Source organism: Adiantum capillus-veneris, chromosome 28 (assembly GCF_014529385.1).
Source record: "Adiantum capillus-veneris isolate H3 chromosome 28, ASM1452938v2, whole genome shotgun sequence".
NCBI classification, from domain to species: domain Eukaryota; kingdom Viridiplantae; phylum Streptophyta; class Polypodiopsida; order Polypodiales; family Pteridaceae; genus Adiantum; species Adiantum capillus-veneris.
The window spans coordinates 63,245,926-63,258,188 of NC_140958.1; the positions used below are offsets into that span (position 1 = coordinate 63,245,926).

Consider the following 12,263-nt stretch of genomic DNA (forward strand, 5'->3'; position numbering starts at 1 on the left):
CATGATTTTCTCCACGCTCATGCCGATTGCTTCTTAGAGGGCCTGCCAGGCGAGTTACCACCCGCTTGTCCCGAAGATCATACCATTGATCTGATACCTGGAAGCACACCACCGAACCGGTCACCTTACCGTGTGAGCCGAGCCCAGAACGAAGAGATTATGAACCAAGTGAAAGACCTCTTGGAAAAGGGTCTTGTCCAGCCTAGTACTTCAGCGTATTGCTCTCCAGTGTTGTTGGTTTTGAAGAAAGACGGATCTTGGAGAATGTGCATCGATTATAGAGCTCTCAACAAAATCACCGTCAAGAACAGATTTCCGATTCCTAGAATAGATGATATACTCGACAGATTACAGGGATCCTCGTGTTTTAGCAAGATTGATTTGAAGAGTGGATATCATCACATCCGAATCGCGCCGGGAGACGTCTACAAGACAGCCTTTCGGACGACTTTTGGGTTATTTGAGTTTTTGGTGATGCCTTTTGGCTTAACCAATGCTCCTGCGACATTTAACCGGATGATGGACAAGATTTTTAGAGAGTACACGCTATTCGTTGGCACTTTCTTTCACGCCATCATTGTTTTCTCCAAAGATGAGGCAGAACATAGAGATCATCTACTTCAAGTCTTTCAAACATTACGAGATCACAAGTTAGTCATCAATGCGAAGAAAAGTAAATTTTTCCTATCAGAGATACACTTTTTGGGACACATTGACTCAGCAGTAGGAGAGCAAATGGATCCGGCCAAGATAGAGACTATCCACGATTGGCCCGATTTGAAGAATGTCCATGAAGTTAAAAGCTTCTTGGGATTGTGCTCGTACTACACGCGGTTTGTTAGAAAGTTTGCAGAGGTTGCCTCCCCTTTGCATATCTTGACACAGAAAAGAGTCCCTTACTCGTGGGGACCCACAGAGGTGACTGCCTTTCAGACATTGAAAGAGAAATTGACTACGGGACCAGTTTTGACTTTGTTGGACTTGCAAAAGTCATTTGAAGTATATTGTGATGCTTGTGGTCGTAGTTTGGGTGCGGTCTTAATGCAAGAAGGCCATGTCATTGCTTACGAGAGCCGATTGTTCTCAAGGCCGGAATTGACAGCATAGATTTATGAGAAAGAGCTTTTGGCGGTTATCCATGCTCTTACTCAGTGGCGGCACTACCTACTCGTAGCGGATTTACTGTCTTCACAGACCATCAAAGTTACGCTACTTCTTGTCACAAAAGCAGCAATCAGAAAAGCAGATATGGTGGGCGAACATCTTGTCACAGTTTCACTTCCAGATTGTCCATGTTCAGGGACTAAAGAATTTGGTGGCAGATGCTTTGTCTCGGAAGCCATTGGTTCTTGCTATTTCCGCGATACATCATGGGAGCTTCGAGGATATGGTCGACCAGTATGCCACATACGGATTTTGCAGACGTTTTCACACGGATACGGGATGGGGAGACAATAGCGGGATATTCCATTCGGGATGGCTACTTGATGAGAAAAAAGATGTTGTGCGTTACACAGCCGTTGAGGGAAAAGGTTATGATCGAATGCCAGTGTCCACCTTTTACGGGTAACCGCGGCATTGCTACCACCTTGAAAGGGGTAGAGAGATACTTCTTTTGGCCGAAGGATGTGGACGAGTTTGTGCGCAGTTGCTTGGCTAGAAGGTCAAGTTTGACAGGCATAAAGCACAGGGATTGTTACAGCCTTTGCCCATACCCACCGGCCCATGGGAAAGTATTGCAATGGATTTCATTTTTGATCTCCCGATGGTATCTGGACAGTTATTGACAGATTTAGCAAGCAGGCTCATTTCATTCCAGTGAAGAAAACAGTCAAGCCGGATCACTTAGCGAGACTGTTTGTGGCCCAGATTTTCAGATTACATGGCATGCCCCAGACAATTGTCTCCGACAAGATTTACGAGTTTGTTTTGGAAGGCAATTTGGGAGAACATTGGCACGCGGTTGCAGTTCTCGTCATCTTTCCACCCGCAGACTGACGAGCAATCTGAGATTGCCAATTCAGTGGTTTTAGATTTATTGAAGTCTTATATCTCGGATCAGAAAACTCAATGGGAAAAGTATCTACCTTTGGTGGAATTTGCCTACAACAACACGATACACTCTTCGACGGGGAAGTCGCCATTTGAGATTATTGAAGGTGCTGTGAAGGTTCCACCCTTCCTAAGCACGAAAGATAAGATTTTTAAAGCTGATGAGTACACACGCGACTTAGACACGACTTTTGCCAAGGTTCGCGAGGCTTTGCAGAAATCTCAGGAAAGACAGAAAAATGCAGCAAATCGCGATCGTCGCGATTTGAAATTGAAGGAGGATGATTGGGTGCTCTTACGTTTCGAGAAGGCAAGCTTGAGAAAGAAGAAGGAAAAGGAGAGGCTTTTTCCAAAGCTTAGTATGAGATACTATGGATCTTTCCAGATCTCCAAAAAGATCAATGATGTCTCCTTCCGATTGAAACTGCCCGACACTTGGAGGATTCACAATGCATTTCATGCGAGTCTCTTCAAACCTTTTAAAGGTGATGTGCCTGAAGATGGGGAGCTCGATGAGCAACCCGAAGTGGAAGAAAACAAGGAGATCCTTGTTCCTGAACAGATATTGGCACATAAGGACAGAAAGAATAAGGGTAAAGTCAAAAGGCGGTTCTTGGTTAAATTCAAGAACTATTCTGCATTGGATGTGAAGTGGATGGAGGAGGAGGACCTAGCAAATACTCCTCAAATGGTGAAACTTTACATTGAAGCTTTTGGTTTAGCATAGTCTACTCCAAATGGAACCCAGAATTCACCTTGGCCGGAGATCTGGTGTAGTGGGTTTGCACAAGAGGGGAGTTACTTTGCTCCTTTGTCCAACAGATGCCTCGATTTTAGAGTACTGGAGTCATTGATGTCTCTTTGAGCTTCAGGGATACTGACACCTGACAGTATTCTGCTGTAAGACTTTAAGAAATGGAATTCCCGAATATGAAACTGATTTGTTCGACTTTTTTTTAAGTGCAGGAACTGACAGACGAAATGACTGCAGCATTTTGGTCTGAATGATCTCGAATAGACATGGTTGCAATAGGGGTTAGTCAATCGGGCATGTATGAGGTCCTGAGTGGATCTAGATGCGATTGCTAATTGCATTGCCGATAAATCATGCTCTAAGATCCGAATGAATGTTGAATGTGATTGGTCATGTGATGTCGAGTAATGTCCTGTGATGTCGAGTGATGTGACTGTCGATTGGTACATGTGCTAGATGTGTGTTCCTAGAGCGTCGGTACTAACAATCGGTGTCTGCTAAGGCAATTTATGGCTTCTGTCTGTTTTGCAGGCATAATCGAGGGCGATTACAATGCTTTCAAGAGGGGGTATGTCACAAACGGTGACGTGGCTGCCCATCACACACACTCTCTGCCCTACATGGACAAGCCCTGGGAATTGCAGTCGAACGCTGACGTGGCTGGCTGTCGTACAGACGCTTCCGGAAATTGTGGAGGATGTGCCACGTGGCAGCTGTACGGACCCCCGTGTTTTACGCAAAGCTGGGCGCTAATTTTGGCTACGCAGTTTCTGATTGAAAGCTCTCGCTGGAGCTTTTTTTTTGGGATTGCTTTATTTTACATTAAGCAAGAGAGAGAGAGAGAGAGAGAGAGAGCTCTTCTGCTTTATTTTAAAAGCTATTTATGGACAGCTTTTGGAACTTGCTTTATTTTACAAGCAAGAGAGAGAAAGAGCCTTTGCTTTATTTGGGCTTTTGATTTTCAGCTTTTGGGCTCTACTTTTAGCATCCCTTTGTAAAACCTTTAAATAAGCGGGTAGGCCTCATAACTCAGAGCATCTGGACGTAGAGTCTGAGTGTGAGCGCCTGCCCGCACTCTTGTACTTTGAACACACATTAATACAAAAGGAAATACAGAAAGGGGCGCCAGTCTTTGGGGCCAGGCACGGAACTCCGCCGGGCCAGTGTCGAATCAATTGTGTGAACTGTGAACTGTTTGAAGTGAATATTTTTGGTGTCGTGGTAGATTCTCGACTTGGAGTAGATTCTCACCACTAATCTTGGTACTTGACTAGAGGAACAATGACCTCACCAGGAATCTTCTTCTCTGCACTGACCTCACCAGTCTTTGCTGCCAAATGCTCACTGGGCTGAGGAATTTCAGCCATGCTAACAGGTGGTGCAGGCATCAGAACTGGATTGTAGAAGGTCTGATGTCCTGGTTGTACACCGATGTTGGCATTAAGACGGTTCACTGCCTTAGTAGGCAACATTCCCGGTGACCCTCTTGGCACGAATCCTGAAAACTAGTGGGCTGCCTTGCCATGGCCTGAAAAATTGGCCCACCACCAAAGTATCCAGGTTGGGCAGTAATCTGGGTAGAAATGGTCGGCATAAGCAATTCTGCATTACTCCCTTGACCATTCACTGATGGGTCCTATGCCTGTGTAGCTTGTTGCACTGGACCTATTGCCATTGCACTGGGCCTATTTAGTATTGCCACTGCTGGCGTCTTCTCAACATGCTCTACAATAGAAGGAACTTGTTCCTTCAATCTGTCTGTGGCATGATGAGATGATTCAGCCTATGAATCCTCTTTGCATGATTTCATAAACTTCTTCATTCTGGGATTCTTGACGAGCTGTGCAGTGAACAGATCCTTCCTGTTCCTGCTCTTTAAGAGTCTTCGGCTGTGGCATAGCTCTGTCTGGCAGATGTTGACACCTATGCACCTGCCATGTCTCTACGGTGTCTGCGCGTTGAAGAGGAACTCTCTTCAGGAGGGAGTTTGCCTTTGCCCTTTTCTGCCATAGTTCCAATTCTGGCTCAAGCAAAATCTATAATATCCAAAGAAAGATTATCATAATCTTTCTCACTTGTAAGGCAACTGTGTGTGTCCTTTTCACCCAAAACTGTCCGTGTCAGACTCTTTAAGGAAAGAGTTCATATCCCGTCGATGGAACCATAAAACCGGTCTATGCACTCATAATGCGGTGATTCTATCAATTAAGTACCTGGACTTTTCATTCACACACAGACTTCCTCGCTCAATACCAGATTGGCCCCGAAGTCTGGCGCCCCTTGCAATATTTCTTTTTCAATTAACAGAGTGAAACTTTACAAATCCAAAGCTCTAAATCCAACGAAGCTGTCGAGTGTCCACACTTGTAATTGGTAGCCATAACCTGTTTTTGGCCAAATTTCGACAACATAACGACTCCGAAACTTCACATGACCAAAATTCCATTGAAAGGACAACTTCTCGCGCCGTCTGGCACGCTTTCCAAAACCTGTCAGAAAAATTATTTGCCCTGTATCTGCTGCCCAAACTATGTGACTGTCAGGACTCTTGCCCAAGATCTAGGCACCTGGCACCTGTGCAAATAGGGCCAAAACCTAAGACCTGCAATTTCTGTACAGCAGCCTGTTTTGCCCTAATTTCAAACATGTACCTGTCAGTGAGGGCTTCTACACGATCCTCGCACTATTTCCCAAGCATAGGACTACCTGCCCATTGATTTCCTCGCAATTCTACAACCGGAAATGCGAGAAATCAGCATAAAACAGTGGGGAGAATTCATGTACCTGTTTTGGGGTTGCAGCTAACTACCCCAGGTACCTGTTCAAGAGGCTCTTGCCTCAGCAATCGAGCATAAAACCCACACAGTTGTACATAAAGTCAAATGATCAGCCCTCTAGCGGGGCATTCCCATTGCTCATAAGAGATAGTAAGAGTCAGGAGGGAGCAAGCTCAACCGCCTATGCATGTCACACAAGGAGAGGGCAGCACACAATAGCTTTGGTACCTGCAACGATCCGCCTGCCTTGCAAAAAGAGCAGAGCGTTCAATTTCAACGCCCTCTCTCACTCTCAAGCTGGAAAGTAGCCAAAAATGTGCCGCATGCATGGTTTTCCTGCTTTGTACCTACCGGTCAAAAAAGATCTCAACCGGTTGCTCAATTGACTTAGCAACAGAGTAATAAAATGTTCCTCTTGTTATTCCGGAGCTAATTACGCGAACACATTTCAAGGTCCAAAGATAGTAACTTCTTAAAATGTTCCTCTTGTCATTCCGGAGCTAATGAAACGAACACATTTCAAGGTCCAAAGATAGTAACTTCTTAAAATGTTCCTCTTGTCATTCCGGAGCTAATGAAACGAACACATTTCAAGGTCCAAAAATAGTAACTCCCTAAATTTTAGGGATCACTTCCATTGCATTCCCTCGGGTCTTCTCACCATCTTTCAACATTGTGACCACATCTAAAAATGCAATGTGGCACAAATACAATGACTTAAAGTCGGTGTCCACTCACAAGAGTGCACTTTCATGTCCGGTCAAGCATTCTATCTTGTGTGACGCCCCACAATCTGGGCGCGTCGGGGAGGGGACGTTTTGGGCCCGGCTCGGACAGGACCGGCTCGGGTCGGGGTGTTTCTTCAAGGGGTCCCGGCGCGGACGGCACCGGCTCAGGAGGGCCCGGCTCGGACGGGACCGGCTCGGGTCGAGGTGTTGCTTCAAGGGGTCCTGGCGCGGACGGCACCGGCTCAGGAGGGCCCGGCTCGGACGGGACCGGCTCGAGTCAAGTTGCCTTCACGGGGGCCCGGCTCGGACGGGACCGGCTCGGGCGTGGTTGCGTTCCATGGGTCATATAAGGGGTATGAGCCTCCCGAGAACGGCCACGGGAGGGGACCCCCCACCTAGACACTGTAGCCTCACTCCACGCACTCGCGCACCGTGGGGACTCCACGCAAGGTTCCCCGGGGCACGCTATGACCCTCCGTCAGTGCGGCGGAGCCTGAGGCTACGTGGGGCTAGGGACCCGGAACGCAAGACCCGCGAAGACCCGCGAAACGCAAACGGCCGTCGACCCATGGAACGCAACCACGCCCGAGCCGGTCCCGTCCGAGCCGGGCCCCCGTGAAGGCAACTTGACCCGAGCCGGTCCCGTCCGAGCCGGGCCCTCCTGAGCCGGTGCTGTCCGCGCCAGGACCCCTTGAAGCAACACCTCGACCCGAGCCGGTCCCGTCCGAGCCGGGCCCAAAACGTCCCCTCCCCGACGCGCCCAGATTCTGGGGCGTCACACTTGGTATCAGAGCAAAGGAAAACGGTCCCTCCCCGACGCGCCCACATTCTGGGGCGTCACACTTGGTATCAGAGCAAAGGAAAACGGTCCCTCCCCGACGCGCCCAGATTTTGGGGCGTCACATCTTGCACCTTTTCCAGCAGCCAAGCATACGGTCCATACCCACTGTCAATCTACTTCTTCAGTGCCAATTCTCAGACGACCATTAGTCCAATGTCCCAATGGCCGCCTTCTCTGGCCATGCAATGGTCCAAGCTTAATCCAAGAAAATTGGGGGAAAACAACAGCCTATATATAAATAGAGAAAGCAACTGCAACAATATCACCACCTGGTATTTGCTTGACCTTGCCTTGGCTCACTAAATATACGGCCTAGGGGGCTCTCTCTCCTTTGTCTTGTATCATTCACACAGTTTTCCATCTGAGCTTACTAAGCTTGCCATCGTTTTTACTCTTGCCACATCATATACTTCTTTATTGGACATGTTTCTGTCAACCAGAGTATCCTTTGGCTTGTGGAGGCTTGCTCAATGATCTTCTACAAATTGATTCATGGTGGTTTCCTCGCCTTGCCTCTCTTTGGTGGAGCTTCTACCTTGCCTCTCCCTAGGCTTATGGCTCCTACCGCTTCAGTTTGGATGTACCTAAGCAACCTTGTTCTGGTGAAGACTTCAAGGATGATTCTTGCTTTGGTGATGGCTTCTCTATCCGTCTTGGTTGTAGCTTCTCCCTTTGCACTTGCACCATGCCTGCTTACACTTGCAAATTGTGGTAAGAAGGTCTATTCTAAGTCTATGACTTCTACTTCGACAGTCATTCTTCCCAATGTATCCTCTCAATCATTACTTACCCCATGGCATTCCAGAACTGTTCCAAGGGGGAATTCTTCTATGTAGTGTAGTGTGTCTCTCTGACTTGCACTTGCAGGGTCCCTCATGGGCATTTTGTCTTGACCCCGGTGGTGGATGTGCCCTCACAAGTGGACATAGCCAACATCTCCTCCAACTATTGTGTCCAATATTGTGTGGATGTCTTGGAAGGGCATATCATTTTGCAACTTATACTTCTTCAAAACAGCTTCCTTCCTCCTATTCTAGAGACTTCTCAACTTGGACTTGTTGCCAGCTTACGACATTGGAAGGTTTCTCTCCATTTGGTTAAAGTGTTCCTCTCCAAGGGAGGTCCTCATCTTGCCTCTTCTCCTGCTTCTTGCCTCTTCTCCTGCTGCTACACTAGGTTTATGGCAAAATATTGCATGTTATCGCATGTTATTCAAAAAATGTTTGATGCGTCATCCCGATAAGCGAAATAAATGCTATCGATTTACTTTCAATATAATCTATGACCTTTCACTAAGCAAACTAATTAATCACATAGCCCCAAGAAAATTAGATTTTGCTGACATAGGAGCTTATCCAAACATAGATACATCCCATTAGGCTCCTTGAACTTCATACCCCAAGAGCTTCCGATAGTCATTTGGAACCCTTTGCAATCAAGTTATTTGTAAGACAATCAACCATTTTGAACCCTTGAAGCTAGAAGCTCTCTCTAAAAATTTGAGCTGGATTGAAAAGATGCAAGACCTATAAAACCTACAGTTGTTTCATGCATCCAAAATTGAAAACATACAGATACTAGTTTGCTTCTCTCCTAAATTCAATAAAGTGGAACAGTTCTGATAAGCAACATACATTTTGTAGTAATTCTCGCGTGTGATATGCCTCCATAAGCATGTCTGCTAAAGCTTGAAGTATGATGGGGTCCTCTCCCCCTTGAGATTGCAATGGTGGAGCACCCTGCACTAAGAACTTTGCCTAGTCAATATCAGCCTGAAAAGTAGCTCAAACTGCTACCTTCTATGAATATATCAAACAAAAAGAAGTCATTTAACTTCAAAAGAAAATATAAGCATGCAACCAACAGGAAAAAATTATTTGAAGGATAAAAAATCTTAACCCTTCCATATTCTCTATATGCATCCCTCTCTTTGGCAACTGCCCACCTTTTCTCCAGATCACGAACCTTCAGAATATGAACAGAACAAGAGAAAATAAAATTCGTTACATTGAAATAGAAGAGGTCAAAATGACCAGAAACTTTTAATAACAATTATGGCAGTATAAATTCTTCACAGCTGGCTCACTTATTCTCACAGAAGGGAATTTTTTACAAAGGTACCTCCTCAGGCCAAGTGCTACAAAATGGAGAAATGGTCTGCTGGTTTGCATAGATCACTGTTGGCTATTCAGAGAAATGAAAACTAATTTTCACGAGCGTCAGGTCTATCAATCTCTTGAGGTGAAATGAATGCACATGAGAACAGTTGCTTGCAATCTTTAGCATTTTTCAAGCACTGAACGCACCAGTGGCCATTCCCATGTCGGTTCTCACTTCCACCTCCTCCCGCAATGAGCAATGATCTGGCAAGGTCTCCATCTTGTGTTGTTAGTTGAAGCGACCCCTTCCTAGGCCGGCTGCCTTACATGAACTGTTTCCTCTTAGAATGGTCAGCCTAGCTCAAGGCCACTCATTCTAAGTTGTCATGTTCCTTGCAAATTAGTGACTTTCACCATCCTCAACATCTCAAAATATGGTGTCATTCAAAAGGAAACCCAGAACTAGCAACTCCTGAAAACCTGTGGAATGGTATTAGACATGCTGACCCTTCATGCCCAGCTTTGTGGAGCATTTGAAACAGAATTTGGCCTGACATCGCATCCATTTTGCATCATTACAAAGTGTGCTTGTGATAGTTGCTACAGCAGCTTACCTTCTTGAAAGCTCGCTGCACATGATCGGTCCTGATATGAGATAGCTTTCAAGGTAAGGAGAGACATGTGAATATTTGACAGGGAAGGGCTACCACCTCTTTTATGAAAAGGTCCATGTACACAAAAGAAGATCTCAACAGCGAAGCTCTCTTGCCTTGAAGTGAGTCTAAAGGTAATCCCACTTCCCCAAAGTGCTTGAGGGGTCACAGCTAGGGGAAAGCAACCCACATGTGCGCAAGAACCAAAATACAAGTCATTTCATCATCTATATTGATAGATAAAGTGCCATCCTTTAAGCAGACAAATATCATGTCTCTTGTAAAGAAATCAATTATAAAAAAGCTGCACCAATTATCTCCCTCATCCAACACATAATTATATGATCCGAAGGCTCATTTACATGATCCACTTTTCATGTCAGGAATGGTATAAAACCACAAATGTCATCCTTAGATGATTGAAAATCCAAAGTAAAACACTATAATTCATGTTTTTCACGATAACAAGTACCTCCATGTAAGCATGATCAACTTTCGCTTGTAATTTCCGTTTCGAAAGTGATGCTAGCCTTATTGCATCTGAACATCAAGCAAGCAATACTTTTTCCTAATCTTGTAACCATTCAATTGATAAGAGCAGACAATGTGATAATTTTGAATCTCACCAATCCACGACTGCATGTCTTCAAAGTCCTGTGCAGCCAAAACATAATTAGTGCGCTTAAGTATCCCTAACCCTGCTAGTTCCTCTGGTAAAGTTACAACGAAAATGTGCTGAACCGACGTGTTTGGTCCAGCCGAAGCTGTGCCAACTTTACAGCCTTGCAAGGGGATAACCCCCGTGGGCTCTGACTGCTCCTGACAAAGAAAGAAAAATTGTGACTCATCAAAGGAGTAGGTAAGACAGGTTGGTTTTGAGACTCATCTTGCACACATGAACATGATAAGATTATCCACAGAAACCTCATTGTTGCATCATTTTATAATCAAGAAACGTTCGTGTGTGTGTGTGTATGTGTGTGTGTGTGTGTGTGTGTGTGTGTGTGTGTGTGCGTGCGAGTAGAGAGATATCCACAGAGCAAAGACATACCACGCTGGCCAAGACTTTAAAGTAGAAGAGGTAAGAGTCCTTGATGACAAATTGGCGCTTCTTCCAAGTCTTGATTTCCCCTCCCCTCTTCAGGAGTATGCCCGCCTTGTCAGGCTTGGCCCACAGCAAGGCCTTCAACCATAACAATGTCTCACTCTCTCTCTCTCTCTCTCTCTCTCTCTCTCTCACACACACACACACACACACAGACGCGCGCGCGCGCGCGCGCATACCTTATTGTCCATGTCGCCCCCTCAGCATCAAACGCTGCAGCTCTTCTTCTTGGCTGTCCAGTTCATGGTAGCTTGCAAACGGTAGCTTTAATCCGTCTTCAATTTTAGTTCAAATCCCGGTAGGTCCCTGGGTCTCGCTCGTTCGTAGCTCCTTAATGAACACTTTGCCATGACCGGCATTATCTGTCCATGGCTGCTATAGAATGGCTGAAATAATTTGTCCATGGCTAGCTAGTAAGCATGCAGCTTGAAGCACCACGGCGCTTCGTCGAGTGTGTCCTCGTACAAGTAAATGGGTTAACCTGCATGCTTGTAGGTCGAGGCAAAGACCCGGTTTTGGCACGCACGGCACCACATCATGCTTGTTCACCACGCGGTAGCTCAAACTGCTATCCATCACCACTTGCTTCTCAAAGTCCAATGCATACGCGATGTACAGTCACCTGTCTGTGCATTCATTAAAATGACCAAGATCTTCCTGGACCCTTGAAATTGCAATCATAAGTGAACCAAGGTCAATGTCCTCCGTGATGCCACATGACTTAAAGACATAAGCACAAGCGGTCATGTTTGAAGAGGAGCTTTTGCCTTGTTTTCCAAGCACAACATTGTTTTTTAGTGTTCTCTCATTACCATGCTCATGACGAATTTGTTTGCCTATTCCAATGTCCTCCATGATGCAGCATGCCTTAAAAACTGCAAGCATAAGTGGTCATATAAGTTGCACAATAGAAACAAAGCTCACAATGCTACATTTTTGTGCTGAAACAAGTATATTAACATTTCACAAAAAGTGATACAATCTTTCATCAAATTGGCTGAGTATAAATAGACACTCAAAAAGTGGTATAATCTTTCCTTTGAATGGCTAAAGAAAAGGCACTTGGAATGCCAATAAAAAGTTTTGCACCCATCACATTCTTTTGTCATATTTTATCATGGTTTCCACTATCTAAGTCACAAAGTGCTTACTGCTACAATTAAAAGTACTGATATACATGGCTGAGAGGGAAAGAGAGAGAGAGAGAGAGAGAGATTGATTGATTATACCTGCACATCCCAAACTCCATTAGAC

At 45.5% G+C, this 12,263-nt stretch overlaps 1 protein-coding gene across 15 annotated transcripts in view; it reads right to left on the reverse strand.

The window, feature by feature from the left end:
- The window catches only part of LOC147420563 (uncharacterized), a 71,299-nt gene extending 59,914 nt beyond the window's left edge, over positions 1-11,385 (reverse strand). For 9 of the 15 annotated variants that reach the window (XR_015186986.1, XR_015186985.1, XR_015186987.1 and 6 more), the window contains exons 1-6: positions 11,189-11,345; positions 10,956-11,087; positions 10,531-10,723; positions 10,377-10,444; positions 9,052-9,117; positions 8,787-8,891 (exon numbers count right to left, since the gene is read on the reverse strand). Coding sequence is in view for 11 of the 15 variants with exons in the window: in XM_086504657.1 (XP_086360783.1) it covers positions 8,787-8,891; positions 9,052-9,117; positions 10,377-10,444; positions 10,531-10,723; positions 10,956-11,087; positions 11,189-11,200 (576 nt within the window). In the remaining 4 variants the exon portion in view is untranslated. Of the gene's footprint in view, positions 1-8,786; positions 8,892-9,051; positions 9,118-10,376; positions 10,445-10,530; positions 10,724-10,955; positions 11,088-11,188 lie in introns of those variants that run through there. The other 6 variants (XM_086504659.1, XM_086504656.1, XM_086504655.1 and 3 more) reach the window with 6 other exon arrangements.
- Between the last annotated feature and the right edge of the window lie 878 nt (positions 11,386-12,263).